Source organism: Myxocyprinus asiaticus, chromosome 15 (assembly GCF_019703515.2).
Source record: "Myxocyprinus asiaticus isolate MX2 ecotype Aquarium Trade chromosome 15, UBuf_Myxa_2, whole genome shotgun sequence".
NCBI classification, from domain to species: domain Eukaryota; kingdom Metazoa; phylum Chordata; class Actinopteri; order Cypriniformes; family Catostomidae; genus Myxocyprinus; species Myxocyprinus asiaticus.
In genome coordinates this window covers 18,595,242-18,619,411 of record NC_059358.1, presented here as the reverse complement: position 1 = coordinate 18,619,411, position 24,170 = coordinate 18,595,242, and the positions used below count along the sequence as shown (strand labels likewise).

At 38.8% G+C, this 24,170-nt stretch overlaps 1 protein-coding gene across 5 annotated transcripts in view; it reads right to left on the bottom strand.

The window, feature by feature from the left end:
• Positions 1-3,786: 3,786 nt before the first annotated feature.
• Positions 3,787-24,170, bottom strand: part of LOC127452812 (chromodomain-helicase-DNA-binding protein 4-like) — a 39,868-nt gene continuing 19,484 nt past the window's right edge. For 3 of the 5 annotated variants that reach the window (XM_051718548.1, XM_051718550.1, XM_051718552.1), the window contains 27 exons: positions 22,800-22,991; positions 22,408-22,608; positions 22,043-22,180; positions 21,801-21,922; positions 20,590-20,763; positions 20,151-20,292; positions 19,886-20,017; positions 19,637-19,754; positions 19,365-19,489; positions 19,122-19,214; positions 18,720-18,861; positions 17,742-17,911; positions 17,462-17,651; positions 14,270-14,356; positions 14,079-14,170; positions 13,859-13,992; positions 13,609-13,753; positions 13,232-13,388; positions 12,285-12,382; positions 11,865-12,105; positions 10,301-10,363; positions 10,043-10,207; positions 9,850-9,958; positions 9,357-9,489; positions 8,803-8,998; positions 4,864-5,150; positions 3,787-4,779 (listed from right to left, as the gene is read on the bottom strand). In XM_051718548.1, the coding sequence (XP_051574508.1) occupies positions 4,975-5,150; positions 8,803-8,998; positions 9,357-9,489; positions 9,850-9,958; positions 10,043-10,207; positions 10,301-10,363; positions 11,865-12,105; positions 12,285-12,382; positions 13,232-13,388; positions 13,609-13,753; positions 13,859-13,992; positions 14,079-14,170; positions 14,270-14,356; positions 17,462-17,651; positions 17,742-17,911; positions 18,720-18,861; positions 19,122-19,214; positions 19,365-19,489; positions 19,637-19,754; positions 19,886-20,017; positions 20,151-20,292; positions 20,590-20,763; positions 21,801-21,922; positions 22,043-22,180; positions 22,408-22,608; positions 22,800-22,991 (3,735 nt within the window). In that variant the 3' untranslated portion in view covers positions 3,787-4,779; positions 4,864-4,974. Of the gene's footprint in view, positions 4,780-4,863; positions 5,151-7,330; positions 7,433-8,802; positions 8,999-9,356; positions 9,490-9,849; positions 9,959-10,042; positions 10,208-10,300; positions 10,364-11,864; positions 12,106-12,284; positions 12,383-13,231; positions 13,389-13,608; positions 13,754-13,858; positions 13,993-14,078; positions 14,171-14,269; positions 14,357-17,461; positions 17,652-17,741; positions 17,912-18,719; positions 18,862-19,121; positions 19,215-19,364; positions 19,490-19,636; positions 19,755-19,885; positions 20,018-20,150; positions 20,293-20,589; positions 20,764-21,800; positions 21,923-22,042; positions 22,181-22,407; positions 22,609-22,799; positions 22,992-24,170 lie in introns of those variants that run through there. The other 2 variants (XM_051718551.1, XM_051718553.1) reach the window with 2 other exon arrangements.

Below are 24,170 nucleotides of genomic sequence, written 5' to 3'. Positions count from 1 at the left end.
ACAAGTAGTTTTACGGAAAAATGTTGTAAAACATTTTACATAAATTTTTTTAGATGTAAAAAGTATGTTTTACCCGTATAATTAACAGTTAAAATGTATATTATATTTAACAAGAGAGTTCATGTACTTTTTAAGGTAAATTATTGTTAGAATTACAGTAAAAAAAAATTAAAAAAAATAATCGCCATTTCATTATATTTTATGGGAATAGTTATGTTTCTTCTTATTTTTAATATCAGTTATGTACTTTGGGGTGTTCTGTGTTATATTTGATGTAGTTTAGTTAATGTTTATTGCATCATTTTAATTTCACATGTTACCCTGATGGTGTTTTTCGTGAGAGACACTGAGCGCTGTCTCTACATGTTTATTGGTCATTGCTCCTGGAAGAGCCTCTAATGACGAACTTCATGTAATCATGTGCCCTTTTATATTTACTACGGTGATTAACAATACATTATAAAGTGAAAAGCAGATTTTTACAGTTTCAGAAGGTTACTATATTAAGTTTATCATTTAATTAACAGTACTGCACCATAAAATATACCGTAAAACAACCATTTTAAACTGTAAAATTTACAGGTTGTTCTGTAAAGTTGTTTAAATTTTTTACTGTTTTTTTTACATAATTATTCTGGCAACCACAGCTGCCAGTTTTTTTTTTTGTTTTTTTTTTACAGTGTATGCATACACAAAGTTAATATACACAAACAAAAAAATCATTCAGTTCCATAGTATTACCATTTGATGCCATCACTGTACAATGACATGGGCAGAGTAGTTTTTGTAAAGCATCACCAATGATTTGCATCCCAAAAGTGAGGATAATATCTAAAAAAAAAAATTATCAGATCCTGCTTGGGGCACTTAGGTGTGTGTATTCAGGGAAATTCAAATAGATACTTTTACACTCACAAATACATAATAAGCACATACTGTATATAAGGTAAGAAATCTGTCTCTCACCTGCATGGCATGCTGCTGTGTCCTCTTCAGTACTCAGGGCTCACACACACACACACACACAGTAATCCTTTTTCTGCACTTAAAAGGAAAGATGATGGAACAAATCTAATGTGTGCCTTAACATGGAATTATATGGAACAGGAGTTGACTAACCAAACATATTCATTCCTTTTTTTATTTTATTTTTATTTTTTATTTGTAATGCCCAATTCCCAATGTGCTCTAAATCCTCGTGGTGACGTAGTGACTCGCCTCAATCCGGGTGGCGGAGGATGAATCTCAGTTGCCTCCGCATCTGAGACAGTCGACCCGCTCATCTTATCATGTGGCTTGTTGAGCGCGTTACCGCGGAGATATAGCGCGTGAGGTTTCACGCCATCCACCGTGGCATCCACGCACACCACAGAGAGCGAACCACATTATAGCGGTCAGGAGGAGGACCCCTTGTGACTCTACCCACCCTAGCAACCGGGCCAATTTGGTTGCTTAGGAGACCTGGCAGGAGTCACTCAGCACACCCTGGGATTGGAACTAGAACTCCAGGGGTGGTAGCCAGCATCTTTACCACTGAGCTTCCCAGGCCCCCCAAGCATATTCATTCTTAATGGAGTTACAACCATCTCCTCTTTCGAAGCCTTCCATCTCCAAGCCTATGGCTCTGATAAGTTATCTGCCTCCACCCACCCATTTGCCTTAATTGCCATCATTTCCCCATCCTGTCTGTTGTGGTCATTCATTAACTCATACTTTCTCTCTCTTTATCATCCTCTGACCAAACACTGGTTTTCTCCCCTCCCTGCTATGATTTACTCCGATCAGAGTTGAGCTTCATACATTGATGTTGAGATCAAAACTCAGTTCTCATACAACTCAAAACCCCATCATGACTCATGGAAACATTTATTGCTTGCATAATTACCTTCTACTGAAACTTAAACCATTAATGCATGCAATGCAGTGTGACCGCCCACAGCCTGTTCGCTGACAGTCTGATGCACAATGCACACAATCCTAAAAAACATTTTCTCAATCTGGCAAGCTTAAATCTAATTGGATCACTTTACACAACTTGCGGGAGTAAAAGTACAGGGTGTTTTATCAGTCTGTCTGGAAAGTCGTGTTTACAAGGTACTGGACTGATACAACAAACACTTTTGAGGATCAAATAATCTATTTTTTGAGGTAAGTTACATAATATATTGAAGGATATTACATTTTTTGTTTTAAGGCACTTGGAAGCAAATTAACTAGCTATCGATGAGCACAACTGTATATTCTGCATTGTAAAATAATTTGTACTTATTTCATTTGTATGATCAAAAATTCTGTTCAAACTGTCTATTTACATAGTATTTTCATTACACCCATTCGCAAAGACTGACGCTTCAGTACCAACGCTGTTTTTTTTTCACGGCAGTCTATTTTTGTGGTTTAATCTAGAGGTCTGCATTGCCACAGGACCCAATTAGATTTCTTGTGGAGTGGGATTACATTTCCAAATTGAAGGCATGAGTGTACGGTAATTCCGTGAGATGTAGATGGAAGCGGACGATCAGAGAATAGCCTGAAAAATCCAATGTAGATATCTTTTTTTATTAGTTTATTAATATAAATGAATGCAAAAAACAAGAACTTATTTTGTATTTTTCACCCAATTTGGAATGCCCAATTCCCAATGCACTTTTAAGTCCTCGTGGTCGCGTAGTGATTCGCCTCAATCCGGGTGGCGGAGGACGAATCCCAGCTGCCTCCGCGTCTGAGACCGTCAACCCACGCATCTTATTATGTAGCTTGTTGAGTGCGTTGCCACGGAGACATAGCGCGTGTGGAGGCTTCACACCATCCACCGCAGCATCCACGCTCAACTCACCACGCGCCCCACCGAGAACGAACAACATTATAGTGACCACGAGGAGGTTACCCCATGTGACTCTATCCTCCCTAGCAACCAGGCCAATTTGGTTGCTTAGGAGACCTGACTGGAGTCACTCAGCACGCCTTGGGATTGTAAGGCAAAACCCAGTGGTGGTAGCCAGTGTCTTTTACCACTGATCTACCCAGGCCCCCACAAGAATTGTTTTATTTTAGAACTAATTTATTTTTGAAAACAATAAAAAAGAAAATACGATGTAAAAATGTGAGTATAGCACGTGCATCGAATTAGCCAATATTTAGAGCAGGCTATGCAGGTAGTCAACAGCGCTTAAAAGAATGGCAGAGCAAAGCGTGGGCACACTGTGTCATCAAAGGATGTAAAACTCGTACTAGAAAACGGTCAGTTTAAGTGTTAAGAAATCAACCTCAGGCAAGTCAGATGGGCATCATGTCAGGTGTCATCTGATAATAGCAATAGCAGAAAACATTCAACGTTCTTTGTGCTCATTTGTCTATTTGTATGGCTTTTGCTCTATGTGGAAAACAAATGCAGGGTTGCGGGAACGGGAGTGGTCAGGAATAAAATCATAATGGGCAGAGAGCGGATTAACAGAGTAAAATTCAGTGGGAGCATTGGGTGCGGGACAAAAACTTGCCAGAGTGGGATAGAAAAAAACTGTCCTGTGCAGACCTCAAATAACTCTTTCAAGTAACTCTGCCCCTAAACGGCATGCAAAAACAAAACTGTGGTTGATCACGTTACATGCCGACCATATGGTCTCTTCCTGTCGTAGACAGTTCTTGACCAGAAAAGGCTGCGATTTGGACCAGACCTGTTGCCGTTTGTCTTTAATATGACATCTATCTTAAAATCACTGTCAAACCCAACCCTAAATGTAAAACTAAGCATGCTTGGTCTTAATAAAGAAAGAAAAACTCATTGCACATTTTTGTTACCTTTTATTGCAGGTCTGAAAAAACAGAAACAGAGGACATAAAAACAATACAAGGGCAACAACAATAATTACAAAGTGAGATATTCAAAACTCTTGAAAGTGTAAAATTAGAAGTTAAATTAACAGCTGTATGTTGTCACCTGTGCTAGGGGGATTTTTCTTTTATAAGAAAAAGAAACTGGCTTACTAGAACCTCTAAATACATTGTTCAGAAGCCAATCAGAAGAGAGGATGGGGAATAAGAGTGGATTTTTTAACAAGCACAGACTTCATTCATAAACAACGGTTAACATGGAACAGAATGTCTCTTCTCAAAGCAGCAGTTCTCATAATCGAAAAAATCTTGATTATAATTTTTTTTAAACTCTACAAGAATGAAAGGTCATTTGATGGCCTTATAATAGTCTGTGTGTTTTGACATTTGCATAAACCTTTCAATCATCTTCCAACTGCTGCCTCAAGTACTTGAAAACAGCTAACAGTGCTTACAGTACAGGCAAGATGAAGACCACATCATGATTCAGAGCTCAAACAAGCATTTTTGGAGCATAATTATGAAAATGCACAAACACAGTGATTCAACTAATGTGAATTACAACACAAGTACACACCTGAGGAAGAAAGTGACTCAACTGCAAAGATCTCTCAAAGCTTTCACTCCAATCTGTGCATGGTCGAAATCCACACCGGGTCATTAACCTTGCCCTGTACGGACATACGGTGTAGATGAAGTGACATGAAAAGCCTGAAGAGGTTCTATTGGAGAATTCTATTGGGCTGAAGAGTGGGTGCTGTGTATTTTAATATGCTAGTACATCTCTCTGGTCAGCAGGTGTTGTTTCATAAGATTTGGGGTGGGATGGTTCTAAATTGACTGGAGGAGTTTAACAGAAAATGTGAGGGAACCACTGTGTGTTAGCTAGGGACCCCTGTCCACTATACTTCTATCCAAACTAGTGCGGGCAGCCTGACCTTATTATCTCATATGTATATATATGTATATATATATATATATATATATATATATATATATATATATATATATATATATATATATATATATACTGTATATACAATGGATCACCTAAACCAGGTGTATGTCTGTATGTGTGAGAGAAAGTCAAGTCATTCCTCATCGCTTATAGGAGGTAGCGGTGAACAATTCATCCAGGGGTCATCAACGTGGCGCCTGCGTCTGTGTGACCTCTGGTCCTCGGCTGGCCAGCCTACTAAGGATGCTTCTCTCAGACATCTGCAGCCGTACGGCGACAGGCGGTATCCGAGCGATGGTTGCCGGTAGGCGGGTGACATCAGCCTTCATGTCGCTGAGTAGCTCTTCCAGTTGTTTGAGAACTGATTTGGAACGATTGGAGAAAGGACAAATTTTTTTAACATGACAGCATTTCTCTGCACATGCAATTCCAGAGATATGGTCTAGAATATTTGAAATGCTTCATCTCAATTGCTCTCTTTTCATTTTTGGTTCTGCACATCAGTACTACAGCTACAGGCTAAAGTAATCAAGCCGAATCTGGCGTGTAAAACTGTAAAGAGATAACTAAATGATGTGAGAATTGTGTGGCTTTGAACAGTTGTGTGACTCTGAGATGTTAAGCGTGTGCTATTGCAATGTACAAAGCCTTGTGAAATAATTTAAAGTGACTTATTCTGTCTTTCACACACTATTGGACTGGGGAAGTCTGCAGAGTTGTGTGGGCATGGTATACTTGGCACTAGGGTTGTCACGATACCAACATTTCAGTAGTCGGAACCGTACAGTAAAATTTCACAGTTCTCGATTTTTTGATACCACTGCAAAAATATGTAAATATATATGTGCTATTAAACACACTCCTTTAGCCTTTTTAAAAAGTTAATGTAACTAATAAATTAAAACAAATGCATGTTTCCTTCAAGTGTTTCTCAATTAGACATGCATTGCTTAAATGTTTTTAAGTATGGCATTACTGAAATCTGATTGATTTTTTCCTTCAAATCCGGTGTTTTCCATTTTATTTTTTTAGAATTCCAAAATTTTCAAGTTTAATTTTATTTCATCATCAAAATGGTGTCATCAAATTAATTCCTAAAACTTTATAAAAAAATAAAAAAAAAGAACTATTACTTCTCAACATACCATTGCATTTTTTTTGCACATGGTTCATGTAGACTTACGCCCAAAGTATACTTCGGTTTTGAAGCAAACACTATGCGTACTGTCTAACGCGAGTCTTGCAAAGTATACTGCATTTTCTGTGCGCGCATATAAAGGCGGTTGGCGCAAGCATGCTTCCACTGCTATAAGGTACTGGACTACTTCTCCTCAGGAGTTTAGACCCATAAAGATATCTTTTTATTCCTTCAGACTCAAGCTGACTCGAGCAGGTATCTCCAGACCTCCTCACACACGCACTCTTGACGTGCACATCCACTGTTGTTGTTTCCACCAAATATTGATTTCTGAACTCTTCCTAAGTTAAAACATTAGTATTGGGTTGTTAATAAATGAATTTGAACTTGTTTTCTTTGCATTATTCAAGGTCTGAATACACAACATCTTTTTTGTTATTTTGACCAGTTGTCATTTTCTGCAAATAAATGGCAATATTTTTATTTGGAATTTGGGAGAAATTTTGTCAGTACTTTATAGAATAAAACAAAAATATTCATATTATTCAAAAACATACCTAAATCCAGAGAAACTAATAATTTTGCAGTGGTCTTTTAATTTTTTCCAGAGCTTTGTGTGTGTGTGTGTGTGTGTGTGTGTGTGTATATATACAGTTGTGCTCAAAAGTTTGCATACCCTGGCAGAAATTGTGAAATTTTGGCATTGATTTTGAAAATATGACTGATCATGCAAAAACAACTGTCTTTTATTTAAGGATAGTGATCATATGAAGCCATTTATTATCACATAGTTGTTTGGCTCCTTTTTAAATCATAATGGTAACAGAAATCACCCAAATGGCCCTGATCAAAAGTTTACATACACTTGAATGTTTGGCCTTGTTACAGACACACAAGGTGACACACACAGGTTTAAATGGCAATTAAAGGTTAATTTCCCACACCTGTGGCTTTTTAAATTGCAATTATTGTCTGTGTATAAATAGTCAATGAGTTTGTTAGTTCTCACGTGGATGCACTGAGCAGGCTAGATACTGAGCCATGGGGAGCAGAAAAGAACTGTCAAAAGACCTGCGTAACAAAGTAATGTAACTTTATAAAGATGGAAAAGGATATAAAAAGATATCCAAAGCCTTGAAAATGCCTTTGTGCATGACACAAGTAATTTTTCCAACAATTGTTTACAGACAGATAGTTTCACTTTTTTTGACAATATCACAATTCCAGTGGGTCAGACGTTTATATACAAGTTTATATATAAGTTAACTGTGCCTTTAAGCAGCTTGGAAAATCCCAGAAAATGATGTCAAGCCTTTAGGCAATTAGCTAATTAGCTTCTGATAGGCTAATTGGCTAACTGGAGTCAATTTGAGGTGTACCTGTGGATGTATTTTAAGGCCTACCTTCAAACTCAGTGCCTCTTTGCTTGACATCATGGGAAAATCAAAAGAAATCAGTCATGTCCTTGGGAGCAATTTCCAAACGCCTGAAGGTACCACGTTCATCTGTACAAACAATAGTACGCAAGTATAAACGCCATGGGACCACGCAGCCATCATACCGCTCAGGAAGGAGAAGCATTCTGTCTCCTAGAGATGAATGTATTTTGGTACAAAAAGAGCAAATCAATCCCAGAACAACAGCAAAAGGACCTTGTGAAGATGCTAGAGGAAACAGGTATACAAGTATCTATATCCACAGTAAAACGAGTCCTATATCGATATAACCTGAAAGGCTGCTCAGCAAGGAAGAAGCCACTGATCCAAAGCTGGCATAAAAAAGCCACACTACAGTTTGCAAGTGCACATGGGGACAAAGATCTTACTTTTTGGTGAAATGTCCTCTGGTCTGATGAAACAAATATTTAACTGTTTGGCCATAATGACCATCGTTACGTTTGGAGGAAAAAGGGAGAGGCTTGCAAGCCGAAGAACACCATCCCAACCATGAAGCATGGGGGTGGCAGCATCATGTTTGCACTTCACAAAATAGATGGCATCATGAGGAAGGAAAATTATGTGGATATATTGAAGCAACATCTCAAGACATCAGCCAGGAAGTTAAAGCTCGGCCGCAAATGAATCTTTCAAATGGACAATGACCCCAAGCATACCTCCAAAGTTGTGGCAAAATGGCTTAAGGACAACAAAGCCAAGGTATTGGAATGGCCATCACAAAGCCCTGACCTCAATCCGATAGAAAATTTGTGGACAGAACTGAAAAAGCATGTGCGAGCAAGGAGGCTTACAAAGCTGACTCCGCTGCACCAGTTCTGTCTGAAGGAATGGGCCAAAATTCCAGCAACTTATTGTGAGAAGCTTGTGGAAGGCTACCCAAAAGGTTTGACCCAAGTTAAACAATTTAAAGGCAATGCTACCAAATACTAACACACTGTATGTAAACATCTGACCCACTGGGAATGTGATGAAAGAAATAAAAGCTGAAATAAATAATTCTCTCTACTATTCTTCTCACATTTTACATTCTTAAAATAAAGTAGTGATCCTAACTGACCTAAGACAGGGAATGTTTTCTACGATTAAATAAGTAATTGGCTAAGGTGTATGTAAACTTCTGACTTCAACTGTGCATAAATATATTATTTTATACATTTTGACTATTTAAAATCAGGGTTTTAAACTGTTTAGACATATGCCAAACTTTGGTGTCAGGGTTACAAAAGTTGCAAACCTCAAAAAGTAAATAAAAAGCTTATTTAATATTTAGTTTGGCGATCAACATTTCCTGAAGGTTAAGAACCTCCTTTCAGTGATAAAAAAAAATTACTTTTATTTATTATACCCTATTCATGGAAATTTCCAAAGATTGTGGTGTGGTTTATTGACTTGTGTATAGCATAGGGAGTTTATCATACCTTTGTGCAGTACTGCATTAGCAGGCTTGTTTCCTGACATGGACTCTTTGCTGAGGTGCTGGTGTGACTCAGCCAGACACTCCACCTCACTGAAGCGTGTGTTGAGTGCCATGGAGGGGTGAGACGGGTCCTCTGTCATATTCAGATATGCAGCGCGTCTGAGCTGCTCCTCGATCACCAGAGCTTGTTCCAACAGCTACAGAGAGACAAAGAGACATAAATGAGTCAATCAGAGTTGAAAGAAGAGCTAACTCTGTAGCTGGGCCTTGTGCAAAGTGCCCAGCAAAGCTAAAATGCAGTTTTAATTGCAACAACCCTGAAACTGAGAAAAATGGCTTCAAAGTTTTTTGATAGTGCAGCAAAATGTGGATTATAAAAATGTCTCACACCATTTTCTCTGAATCTGATCACTGTTGAGTTGATCCAAACCTGGCTGTCAGAGGACAAATCATAGTCAAAGTCTCCTGATTTCAGTCATAACTTAATTTTGACAAATTTGTTACTGCTTTTCAACTCTGCAGGGCAGTTTAGTTTCATCTTTTTCTATCTCTTACCTTAAACCTGCGAGCAAGAAACTTGTTTTTGATCTCCAAGAAATTTCCTCGACTCATCTCTCCTTTAAACGGCTCATTGAGGACGGCGAATCTCGGGTCATTCTGCACATCCTGCCAGCGAGCGTAGCCGTGACTGATAGCACAGAGGTGAAGGACTCAACACAAACAGTTTCTGATCTTCTTCCAGAACTAGCATTTACCTTGACCTCAAGATGAATCCAAAATAGATTTAGACTATTTGTAAAATAACAGATGTATAGTGGGGTCCAAAGGTCCTAGACCACTAGTGAAAATGCTTCTGTTTTGCATTGTTTTCATATAAAATAATTTCTTAATTACAAATTATATACTTAGCATAAGAATTTGAGTGAAAAGTTGAATGGAAAAAATTCTTTGCACTTGGTATGTCCTCCTTTTGCTTTGACTGCAGCAGGATCAAGATTCCACACATCCTATAACAACTGGCTAAATGACGGTAACTGGTTTAGGATACTGTATGATACCGGCCAACAGCCAGTAGTCATGGCGACGGTGCCAGATCTCGTAAGTCTTCTTGGTGACCGTGGCGGCTCTCTCTTCATTCTGCCAGAGAGAGTGAAGCTCTGGAGAGAGAAACAGAGAATTCATTCATTTCAAATTCACCAACATGTACACATACACACACAGACAGTAAATTCCCAGTGTACCTGTGAATCCTCCATCAGCGATGTTAAACATGAACCTCTGCTTCACTGCCTTCTTCTTCTCCTCACTTACTCCATCTCCTCCTCCACTTGTGTCTTTTGCATTCTCTCCATTTTGAAGCTTAGCAGAGTTCTCGGTCTTTGTGCCATCCTTCTCTTCTTTCAACTCTGCAGGAAAAAAGCAAGAAAAAAAGATTATTGACTATTAGAGTTAGGTAGGTTCCTGTGTGGAATAAATGTGTTATTTGAGTCAGTGAGTACCTTTCTTCTCTTCTCCAGCTGGGCAAGTGTCCATTTTCTCTGCCTTCTCTTCAGAAGTTTCTTCTGCAATGTAGTAAGCGAGAGAGGGATTATAAAGGAGCTTTCACATACAAAAATAAAAAATCATTTTTTCCGTCATTTGTGAAGAGCACCCATTGTCTAAAAGCCAGCAAATCTGCTCCTGCCAGAGATATAACATTGCGGGAAAAGTTCTGTATTGATGCTGTGTGTGAACAAGGCTGAAACATTTCAAGCATGATTGGTTAGGACGCTCCAGCCTAAGAAGTTTGCTTTAACCAATCATCAATATTCTGAAGGAGCTGATACAATTATTCTATGCTGTTTTCTTGAAGGCAAATTTATTAATGTGAACATCTGCTATTACAATGCAGCAATCATTGCAGACATTGTACATTTAGCTCCAAATAAATCATCCCCACCATTTTTCAAACTAGAAGTAGCCTATATTTCTAGCACAACTTTTTAAAATCAATATGAAATCATAATTGACTCGGGAATTGCCCTGGACATGCGTCGTGCATAATGAATAAGCGTGCACTGCTCCACACAATCAGTTTCTGTGCTAGGATGTGCAGATGAATCAAGCGTGCACCTCCTGAAAATTTACTTTAGCCACAGAAAGTGAGGAAAAACATTAGTGAAGTTTCACCCATTGTACAAAGGTGCCTGGGATTGTTTCTGGCAGGCAGCAGATGCCCTTAGCCTGTCCCCACCCTATTCCTAACCACATGGAGCCTGTGGCTGAGGAGCCTGCCAAGAACAACTCAGGACACCTTTCTCTTATTGTGTGAAGTTTCAGTAAGTAAAAAAAAAAAATTACTGACACTGCGTTATTTTCGTAAAAAAAAAAAAAATTACACAATAAGCAAAAAATATTTGTAGAAATTTGTACACGGTAAATTCCCCAACCCTAATTTTTTATTACTGAAAATGTAAATATTGGCTATACCATATCAAGATATCAAACATACATACACAAATGAAATAACATATGCTTACAAATTTTCAGGGAAATTAAAACAGAAATGACAGATAGAAATAGACCATTTGACAATTGTTTTTTTTTTGTTGTTTTTTTTACTACTTTGAATATAGTGCAATCTCTGGTATATGAATGGTGAATTAACAAATCAAATGTATAAATATTATAAAAAACAACAAAAAATCAACAGATGTTATAAAGGTTCATTAAAACAATAATAAGAAAAATAATGTGCAAAGATGTCAAATTAAATATAGTTCCAAAGGTTAACAATACTTAAAATATCAGGGGGTACTTCAAGTAATTAATTTAGGTCAAAGGGGTTCGGCTGAAAAAAAAAAAAAAGTTTGGGAACCTCTGAAGTAGAGGATTGCTATATCGGGATCGTTCAATTGATGATCGCCATGCATTGTAAAATCTATATTTTTTGCCACCCCTAGTGAAAATGGCTATCGAGAAGTTAATGTTTCATAAGTACAGCTGAATGTTATTTCGAATGAACAAGAAATTCATTTAGGGAGTATTTTGGCCATTTATGTGTTACTCATTGCATTCACTCACCTTTAGTTTTGGATGTGTCTGCACTGCTTGAGGTCTCAGAACTTTTAGCCTTGACATCTGAAGAGATGGGTTTCTCCTTTGATTTAGCCAACCTTTCCTCTCTCTCTCCATCCTTCTCTTTCTCCTTGTCTGACTCTCTGCTCCCTCCATCCTTCTCCCCTGACGGTGATGTGACCTCTCTCTCTTTTTCCTTTTTCTCTGGACTGGGGGGTTTCTCACCTTCATCAGGAATCTCAATGATCTGCGAGATAGACAGAGAGAGAGAGAGAGAGAGAGAGAGAGAGAGGGGGAGAGAGATAGATGAAGACAAAGTAGGAAAGAGAAAGTGAAACAGACAGGTGTTTACAAAAGAAAAGACCTTAAAAATATATTGATGAATACAGGACAGTGAAGTGAAAGAGTGAAATTTTAAACAAGTACATCATCCTCCTGTCTGGAGCCCTTCGTCTCCTTCTCTCCATCTCCATCTCTCTTCTCCTCCAGCTCTTTGCCTGTGTCCTCACTCTTGGACAGGTCTTCTGTTTGGATAAAAGAGAGTGTCATTAATCCTTAATGGATGCAGATATACTGGACAAATGATCTGTAAAAGAACAGCAAAGGGAACAAATCTACAAGTTGCCTTATGTACTATATGTTTGAACTATTACACCTCATTCACACAGACAGTAATTTTACTGTACTTTCGTAATTATTGATTGCTAGCGGGCGTCCCTTCCGCTGGATGCCCAAACGCTGTTGTTATTGGGCTGCGCAACTAGTCATAGTTTTTCAAAATCAAGCTCACAAATGATGTATTGGCAGTTTAAGTAAGATGTCGTATTGCTTGGCTGCTTATTTGCATAAAGTTTAACTTATCTCAACAAAACTCATTGAAAATGAATGACGTTCAGAGTGACGCTACAAGTTGCTGTCAGTGTAAATGAGGCTTTGCTGAAGATGAACTCTTCCTCAGTGTCATACTCCGTGTCGTCTGGGAGAGGTGCAACTTTGCTGCTGCTGTGTTTCTGCATCGCAAATCCACCGGTTTGCACGCTGATGTCAGGGTAAATAAAATGACATGTTTGATGTACTGTAGTGCTGAGACATGACACCGTTATTTAGCAAATTCGACAAGCTGTACCGCTACATTCTACTTGCTGTTTGCCATCATTCCTCTCGCCTATGTACTGTAGATCTGTTGCCCTGTGAGCGCTCAGCGCCGCCTCTCTGGGAAAGAGACTGTTTCGCAGCTCTCAATGTTGCACTGCTTGGTTTAATTACACTATAATGTGTTTATGTATCATACGATACATATGGTATTGAATCGTGAGTGTCGTATCGTACGATACAACACGATACAAGATTTATTTTACACCCCTAGTGCATACCTGGGGCTGGTGTGTTGGGCTGTGTATCAGCCGGTGTTCCAGTAGAGGGTGTTTTTGGATCTTCTCCTGCTGCGATGGCCGCTGCTCTCTTGCTTTCCTCCAGTTCTTTCATCCAGGGCATTGACCATTGACCGTTCACATGCTCAAACTCCTGTACCTGTAAATGTTCCAGATAGCCAATCACAATTCAGAACAGTCAGAAAACAACTAATCCCATAACCTCACCACTGTACACTCACATGTGCAAAGTGTACCGCCAAAAGAACCAAATCACAGACCAGGACAACCACATATCAGAAATCAGTGTAGTTACAAAGTAACTAACCAGTATTTCGACGTTTAACCGATAAAACGCAAGCGATCTCAACTTCACATACCTTCTTGCGAATCAGTGACATCACACCTATGCGTGTGAGTACATGTTGTCGTGACAGCCCTTCCCGTGGAACGCCATCAGCGAATGTTTCTGCCCCATCAGCACCTGGCTCACACAGGTGGCGCATAAAAAGGGACACATATGCCCTGAGAAAAGAGAGAGACAAAGTGTCCTTAAATAAATGAGGGAATGCATTCAAATGACATGTTTCTGACACAGATAAACTCACACACTAGGACAATCAGACTCACTTGAACTCTTTTTCTGATTTGCCTCGCAGGTCTCTAACGAGCCACTGGGTGGTGAAGGCGTCCTGTGGTGGCATCCCATAACGCATAACTGCATTCAGGAAGGCCTTCCTTTGACGAGCATTGAAACCCAACACCTAATGGGATGAGAGACATGTTTTAAGGCTATTGCTTAGAAGATGAACAATCCATGAAAAAAGATGGGAGATATTGTAGATTGAACCTCAATATTTCCTCCCACTCTGGCCAGTAGGGGGGGCAATGGTTTGTCTTTGTCGTTCCTCAAGCCTTTGCGACTCGGCCTTCGAGAGTTAGCTATGAATAAAAGAGAGGATTGTGTCACTAAAAATATAGATCTGTATAATATTTGCTTATTCAATTAAAGATGCATCATTGTTTAACTTCTTATCTCACCTTCAGAATGTTCATCAAAGTCCTCATCACCCTCCTCTGAAGCAACAGAGTAATCTGATTGGTTATCAGACTGATCATCCTGCCAATCTGAGAAGACAAATGGGCGAGGCAATACGGTGATGAGCAGTTCTCTTGCCAAAAAGATATATTTAATTTGAGGGAACAACACACAACAAGAATCATGCAGACATCTAATTTGTAAATTTAAGACGTAATTTAAAACACCAAAGAAAATATCTATAACGGGCCTCATTCAAGAAACACGCATAAAACAATTTTTTTGTGTAAATCGCTCACCACTGAAAGTCTTATTTTATTTAGTGCTGTCAATAAATTAAAATATTTAATCATGATTAATCACATTTTTATGCAATTAATCGAACACATTCAGTTCTAAGTAAGCTAAATAATAGGACTATGTGTGATTATTGGGTTCAGCAATTTGTGGATGACGTCCATAATAGAGGCTGACCAACCTGGTGGGTAAAGCCAATAACCGATTAACTGGGCGATAGTTTTTTTAAATAGATTTATAGAATATTAAAGATATATATATATATATTATTCTTTCCTTGCCATGACAGGCACAGACATAGAGGCAACAAGAGTGCAAAATAAATAAAATCCCAGATGCAGTTTATTGTTTAACCACAAATAACCAGAAAACAAATTTTAATTTGGTGCATAAAATGGACTTTTAACTATGAACAAGCCTGAAACACACCGGGGACTCTTATTTTGAAATGACAGAGACTTGGCTCATTTCCAATGCTCTATATTTAAAAGTGCAATATGTAAAAACTTTCATGTAATATTTGCCTTTTTTTTGCCAATGTGTGAACAGCTTGTAACGCAACTTAATTAGCCCTTCCCGGACTTCCTAGGTTGCCTATTAAAGCCTGTAGACTTAATTTCATGCAAAGGGAGCGGGTCGGTTTTGCCGGGAAAATCCAGGATGTGACATTTATGCGTGCTTCCGAGAGCCTTGCCTCAGTGCTTCTCTTCCGCTATTCAACAGCATCAACAGACAGTCCGCAACACTAGTTAATGTTATCTTAGAGATGGAATCCAGCAAACGTCCGGCTCCTAGCACAACACCGACTCCTACACAAACTCTGAGTAAGCCAAAAAAAAAAAATATTATCTACTGAATCCTGTCTGGCTAAGCGGGAACATGATCGTGGTCGAGCGAAAACTAGAGTGAACATCGGCAGGGCATTTGATTCCTGGAGGGACCTTCTTTCGATTTTTGGGGATCAAAACAGACCCTGAATTGGCGTTCTTCTTATTGGACAGGTAAGCTTACATAACTGCAAAGCATGTGAAATATAGTGCCATAAGGATTGATCTGTGTAATTTTAGCTAACTTGATCTTGCCTGCTAACGCTGACGAATTGCAAGCTACCTTGCTTCGTAACTTTCAAATAATTTCAACAATCTTCTCTTTATACTAAAACTCAGGTATACAGGATAAATTTAAACAAATATGCTGGTTTCTTGATTGTAGTACAACATATGACATACAAAACATACAATAGTGCAATACCAGTGCAGTGCAACAGTAAACTGTCTGGTATAGTTCAGTAGTATGTAGCTGTACGTGTGTATCAGTATGCTATATTAGCTGAGAAGTAGTTTTAATTTAGTCTCAATGTTTGTAGTAAAACAATCATAACTGTGTAATTGTAATTATGCTACCTCATCTGTCAGCATGATGCTGGTGGATCACATTCAGTCTCTTTGTACGTTACGTCATTGTTTTGGCCGATGCTCGCTCGCGTCCCTATGAAGTGTGTGCGCGAACGCGAGCACGAGCAACAGGTAGCTGGCTGCAGTTCACTTAACGCCCACTGGTGTCATTAATAACAAGGGTTTCTGAATCTAACATACTGCACCTTTAAGTATTTTCCAAATTAAGCTTTTATAGCCTATATATTACACAGGTGAATGGCTTTGTATATAATTGTATATATTTCAAGGAATAAGGTTTATTATTATTCACAAGATATGAAGTTGGAGATACGATGTCTGTGCTGATGGGGCATGTTTCCATATAGTCAAATTTTTTCTTTGCATTTCATTGCTTCAATTTAGAACACTTGATTATCTAATCAAAATAACAAAATATGCATTAAGGTGAGGATAAAAATATGGATAAATATTGCCACTGACAAAATATTTAGATACAGCAAATCCCCACAAGGTGTCAGTGACTGTATTTATTTCACTTCTAAAGGCCACTGTTTCACAGTAGAACCAAGCCATTCTAACTGTAGAATCCACAGGAGGAACATGGAGGAGAGGAACATGGAGGAATAAAAAAAATAAAAAATATCAGCAATGGCAACTATCAGCATAGAATTTTGCAGATAACCGATAGTTCCAAAAAAGAACTATCAGCATAGATTAATTGGTAAACCCAATATGTCAGTCTACCTCTAGTCCATAATGTCGTAGATTTATGGATTAGCATTCAACAGAGAGTTACTATAGGTCTCAAACTGCATCAAAACACAGGAAATGCAAACAAGGAACTCAAATTTTAAGGACGTGTTCATGTGTAGAGATGCCACTGGCCTGCGCAAAGCTCCCCACTGTTTTTCACATTTCTATGAATGACTGTTTCGTTTATGGATGATATTTCACTTGTCATGCTTGAATGATGATTAAATTCCACAACCCAAAGAGTGCAAATTACTTTTTAACTTGTTAAACATCTTGTCTGGGTTTGATTTATAAATAACCTGTAGAGGGTTTTCAACCATCACTTGCTGATAAAGATGCTCCGTGTACATGTGTGTGTGAGAGCGAGAAAGAGCTGCGTGACTCTGAAGGTTCTGATCAGTTTTTAAGAATCACACAGAACAGAATCAAACAGTTATATTGACAAACTTAATAAATGCATCATTAAAAAATACGAATTAAATTATATTTAATCGAATGCATTAACGCGTTAATTCCAACAGCTCTAATTGTATTCCTTATTTACTTTTTATTTACGATTTACACAGCAATTCATTCTGCTCGTGTTTCATGAATGAGACCCACAGACATTACAACAACCAAAAATGAACCTACCAGACTTGGTCACAATTGTACGCTCGTCTTCATCTATAACAATACACAAGTACAACTACACATGCACACAGAGGGAAAGATTAGTAAAAGAAAGCAATAAAAGTGCGTCTGTACCCCGTCTACTACCTCTGTCCTCCTGTGAGCAGTCATTGTAGTTGACAGGTTTGCGTGGCCGTTTGCCTTTGCCCAGATGACGAGCCAAATCTTCTTGCTGCTGCTCGTAATGATGACGCAAGAGTTTCTCCCAGTAATCGGGATCTACACTCTCTTCCTGTTTAATGATCTCTCTATCCACATCCTCCTCCTGACAGACACACAACATATGATACAAATCCATAGATACGGCACAAACAAACACATCACAAACAGACAGGCACAATCCCACATGGCTTACCTCCTCTTCCTCATCTTTGACCACATACTGGGCCACTTTAAAGGAGCTGAGGTATTCATTCATACTCTGCAGCTCTGTGTCATCAGTTGCATCCTGGTTCCGATCCAACAAACGATCAATCGCCTTGTCATCATAGTGTATCACACTGCTGTCCTCCTCCTTACTGTCACCTGGATGAGAAAGAGAGACATAGCGAGAAAGACAACATTATTCATGCAAATAGTAGTTTAGAATACTCGCCCTACCTTTTTGCAAAGTATTTAATATGTGCCAGAAACAAATATGTATGTTGTTTATTAAATATTACATTTATGAATAAACAAAGAACTAGATTACTGTAAAAACCAAGGACAGCTCATAATGTAACTATAATATAATATTCTTTACAGCTCATAATATAACTTCATGACTGCTATACAGTAATGTCATAAACATACTTTTGCTGGAAAACAATGGCTTCCGAAGCAAAACATTATTCATTGGTTTATCTTTTTAACCCATCCAATCTGATGCTTCACAAAACCATCACCCTTCATTTCGACAAAATCTCACTCTTCACATCAGCCAGCTAGATACCTAGATTATTCACAGCAATGTTCAATACAACACAGAACACCATATGTATCTGTTTATAAGGCATAACACAATGCACAAGATCAACACGTGTAATATTAAAGACCACACAGCACTGGCTGATAGGGCAAGTCACTAACACTGGCCTCAGTTTTTGTGGTAATCAACACTATGCCACAAATGCTGTCGCTTGAGCTTAACTTGTACTGAACCCGGAATATTCCTTTGACTAGAACCTGCAGAACATTTGTTACTTGGCCAAAGTTTGACTGCATCTCTAAATGTTCTACGTTTTCTGATCTGATGCCACAGAGAATATTACGTTTAAGATCACACCCAGGAGAAGGAGGGCTCCTTAAAACAATAACTGTTCACTGATGTTTCATGTTAAAAATACTCTCTCACCTTCTCCGATCTCGCCTTTAAAAAGCTCCTCAGTGCCGAACTTCAAGATGTCATCCAATTCCTGTTTGGACATGGATCCAGCCTTGGAGCCCAGACCGGGCCGCACCACCAGGTGGGTCAACATCATCTTCTTCTTTGCTACCTGAGATGTGAAGATCATGAGGCAGAGAGCGTTGATGACTCTGAGATAATGACTTTGCCAGTGAAGTGTTTGTTTGTTGACTAGATTTATCACATTTAACATATATTTCCCACTATATTGTGTAGTCATCTTTTAGGCCATAAAAACAACACACATTCCAGTAGTTATTGCCTATAAATGGAATTCAAGACACAAATTCCTTCTCTAAAATTTTATGTGATTTGTTCTTTACATTAATGAATGTCAAATGCATATCTCACCTGCGTAATTCTTTCCTCCACAGATGCTTTAGTGACAAATCGATAGATCATCACCTTCCTATTCTGACCAATACGATGAGCCCGGCTAAACGCCTGAGAAGGAGAGAGCAAGAGACATTTTTTATGTTAGCAATGCACAGTCACAATTCTATCGAAGTAAACCTAATCTACAATGTAAACTTCCAAAGAGGGACAGAGAGATGTTTGGCAATTTTAGGGTCAGATATTTGAGGTTGCCTCTACCTGGATGTCATTATGCGGGTTCCAGTCAGAGTCATAGATGATGACGGTGTCAGCGGTTGCCAAATTGATGCCCAAACCTCCTGCTCTGGTGGACAGGAGGAAAACAAACTGAGGCGCACCAGGAGCTGCAGAGAGAGAACAGATGATGTCAAACAAAAACAACTGCTGTTAAATAAAATGTGAGCCTTTTTAAATATGTTCCATATTTTAATATAGTGGAAACCAGAAAGTAATCTGAATGAAAAATAGAGACGGATTTCATTTTCTCTCACCATTGAACCTATCGATGGCTTCCTGTCTCATCCCTCCAGTCACCCCTCCATCTATCCTTTCATACTTGTATCCCTCGTTTTCCAGGAAGTCTTCTAGCAAGTCCAACATTTTTGTCATCTACATGAAAGTGTGAGAGAACAAGCACAAAAGAAAAATGAATCAGTGTTTGCATGTGTCTATGTGAAATTTAACTGTGCAACAACAATGCGCTTCTTTATGTATGTAGCTTTTCTGGTATGTGTGTGTACCTGTGAGAATATAAGCACTCTATGTCCACCATCCTTCAATTTCTTCAGCATCTTCCACAGAAGCATCAGTTTTCCCGAAGCCTTTGTAAGGGCACTGCCATCATACATGCCATTGGGTATTTTCGGTGCTTCCTGTAAAAGACCCAAAGAAAATCAGCCAAAATTTCCTTGCGATTAATTTAAAACTAAGAGAGCTACAAGTTCCCCCTGTTAAGACTGTAAAATGGTACAGTGCTAAGCTGAGAGGATGTCAGCGGAATCTTACATTAGCAGCTGTGGGGAAGAGGTAGGGGTGGTTACAGCACTTCTTCAGGTCCATAACTACATTGAGCAAAGACACCTGGTTTCCTCCACCACGAGTGTTCAAAGCTTCAAAGTTGCGTGTCAGGATGTATTTGTAGTACTTCCTTGTCCCCGAAAAATAATCAGAAAGATTGAATGAGAAGTCTTTATAAAAAGGACTCACATTCCTGTGGGTATTTCTTCTATACATTACAATATATTAAAGGGACATTAAATGGATCTTCTAACTGTAATATAAAAAGAATCACCAGAATTTAGAAGCTATCAGTTATACAATCAAACTTGCTTTACTTAAATACGGGCTTGTCCAGCAGGTGGCGCAAATTATTTTGAATGAGAAATAACATTCAACCTGGTGAACAACAAAACATGGACAGATTCAGGATTTGTCAGTCTCATACTTCTGCATGGAGCTCAGCTCCACTCGCACGATGAGTTCAGTTTTTGAGGGCATGTGTTTGAAGACATCAGCTTTGAGTCTTCTTAGCATGTGTGGACCCAACATGTCGTGCAGTTTCTTAATCTGGTCCTCTTTTGCAATGTCAGCAAACTCCTCCAGGAAGCCTTCTAGGTTACTGAAACACACACACACACACACGCACACCAGGTACTGAACAATGGCTAAAACTGTTCATCTGACTGTTCATTCTGTTGGCACAAACATGTTCATCAAACTCACTTTTGTCAGAAAATACACATGCATGTATTTGTTTTTCCAACATGGTGGGGACTTTCCAGCATTGACTTCTATTGTTTTTATAGTGAGCTAATCATATTTGCTATTCCCTAACCCTACCCCTAAACTTAATCCTAACAGAACCCATTTTTATATTTTCATTAAGACATTCTTCATTAAGACAATATTGAGTCCCCCACAATGTAGGTGTACAATATTTCAGGTGTTAACATCCTTGTGGGGACACATGGGGCCCTATTTTAAGAGTGATATGCCTTAAGCGCAATGCGTTGCGATACATCATACGTGCAGTCAGTGGGCATGGCCAAGAAGTTTCGATATTTTATCTAGTCTAGCCGCAAGTGGGTTGGCAAAATCACATGCGCAAAGTGCTAATGGGCTAGGTCAAGTGCAATTTCTCCAGGTTATTGCACCGCCTGCGTCCTATGTAAACAAAGACAGCACATTCATAAGAATTTGGTAGTGTAAATGGGCTGTATGCAATTCATCCCTTGCTGTGTGTCTTTTTGCCTGCGATGCACCAGACCAAGATATATGTTCTCATGTACATGTTTGGCTCTCATCCTGTTCGCCAGTGTCTCACCTACTTAAAATAGGCTTAGCTTCTTTCCTATTGTTCATGTTTTTCTGTTTAATGTTTTATGTTCAATATCTGTACAGCGGCCTTAAGCTTTGGAAAGTTGTTATACAAAAACATTTTATTATTAATTAATTATTCATTGCTCTACTGACACACAAATCATGACAAGTATTAAAAGCGACTCATAGCTCATCCTCAAACATACAATACACCCATAGTTTGCGCACATATGGCCACAGATAGTGCAATCACTTCCATCCTTGCCCACTTGCCCTTTGTGCTGGCAATTGTGCTTAGATTGTGCTTAGATTTTGCCCACATATACACACACTCACTTAAACCTCTCAGGCGTGAGGAAGTTGAGCAGATGGAAGAGCTCCTCCAGGTTGTTCTGTAAAGGAGTGCCTGTCAACAGCAGCTTATGCTGGAGGGGGTAGTTGTTCAACACACGAAAGAACTGAGAAAAAATAAAAGAGAGTGTGTGTTAGCTCAACGGCATTAACCGTTTTGTTTCTGGTCTGTTGTATTAAGTAGTAGATATTTTGGTTGTGCCACAGATCTGTCACATGGTTCTTACCTTTGATTGGTTGTTTTTGAGTCTGTGGGCCTCGTCTACCACAAGACAGGCCCAGTCGATGGAACCCAGGATGGCCTGATCAATCGTGATCAGCTCGTAGGACGTTAACAGCACGTGGAACTTCACAGAAGCCTCTTTCTGCAGATGAGATGAAGAGAGATTCAGAACCAGAGGGACCACACAGAGTTGGCAGATAAAGACAAGTGCACATATAAGAAAATGTCATCAAACCACACAGCAGAGCACTAAGATGTGGCACAGATTTAAATAATCCTACACATTTAGGATTACTAGCTTTCTCTATCATACACCACTGTCTAAATTCTTGCCCTCCAACTGCTTTCTTTCTCCTCTCTGATTCTTACCTTCATTTTGGAGGCCTTCTTCCCACCGCGGATGGCATTGTCCTCAAAGGAGAATTCATTCTCCCGTATGACAGCCCTGCTGTCTTTATCACCCACATAAGTGACCACGTACATGTCTGGGGCCCACATCTCAAACTCCCTCTCCCAGTTAATGATGGTGGACAGAGGGGCACTCACCAGGAATGGCCCCTTCGAGTGGCCCTGAGGCAGAATGTTAGAAAATAAGAGATTACATCTAAGGCACAGTTCAAGCCATTTTAAACAGTTTGCACAAACTCGCCAGAAACCATTCACATTTCCAAAACTAATAATGAGTAACACCATTATAAAGATAAAACAAATGTGAATTACTCAATATGACTGATAAAAGAGATGTTAACAAATGCACACACCTCTTTGTAGAGCGAGTAAAGGAAGACAGCAGTCTGAACAGTTTTTCCGAGACCCATCTCATCAGCTAGAATGGTGTCAGTGCCCTGAGCCCAAGAGAAACGCAACCAGTTCAGTCCCTCCAGCTGGTATGGGTGAAGTGTACCACCTGTGGTGTCCAGATAATCCGGCTGCCTGTCGAACTTTATGGTTGGCTGTAAGAAAAAGACAGAGAAAAAGAGTATTGGACCATTAAAAGGATAGTTCACCCAAAAATGAAAATTCTCCCATGTACTCACCCTCATGCCATCCCAGATGTGTATGTCTTTCTTTCTTCAGCAGAACACAAACAAAGATTTTTAGAAAAATATCTCAGCTCTGTAGGTTCATACAATGCAAGTGAATGGTGATCAGACCTTTGTAGCTCCAAAAATCACATAAAGGAAATATAAAAGTAACCCATATGACTCCAGTGTTTAAATCTATATCTTCAGAAGTAATATAATAGGTTTGGGTGAGAAACAGAACACTATTTAAGTAATTTTTTACTCTAAATCTCCATTTTAACTTTCACTTTCAGATGTAAAAGTGAAAGTGGAGATTTAAAGTAAAAAAAGGACTTAAATTTTGACTTATTTCTCACCAACACCTATTAAATTGCTTCTGAAGATATGGATTTAACCTCTGGAGTCTTATTTTTTACTTTTATGCTTCCTTTATGTGAATTCTGGAGCTACAAAGGTCTGATCACCATTCGCTTGCATTGTATGAACCTACAGAGCTGAGATACTTTTCTAAAACTGTTTGTTTGTGCTCTGCTGAAGAAAGAAAGACATACACATCTAAGATGGCATGAGGGTGAGTAAATGATGATACTTTTCAATTTTGGGTGAACTATCCCTTTAATAAGAAACAAATTTTGGCTTCCTCATCATCTGTTCTACACAAGCAGCAACTATATAATTCAGCATCCAAACCAAAATGGAACCTCATAAAATACTAATTTAAAAACACTCTAGACAGGCAACAGCCTGAGTTAATGGTCATGCACAAACAGTACACAAATAGGGCTCATCATGTAAAGCAACTCAGTATTAGCTAACAACTCAATTCTTAATAATATATATTTATAATTGACATGAGTTTGTGGCATTGCATTCTGAGATTGCCTTATCTGTCAAACATGCAATGCTGTTTCAAAATTACACAAAACAAGGTATCTTCTAAGGTATGCTAAATTTGTCTTAAAATTTGGTTTGATCTTCATCAAGTTACAATAATGAACAAACACAATCTGTTGTAACTAACAACACACACATTATTGTATTGGAATTGTACATACTGAATACAGCACTCAAACATTTACAGTGTAGTTTGGAAAAAATATGTGAACC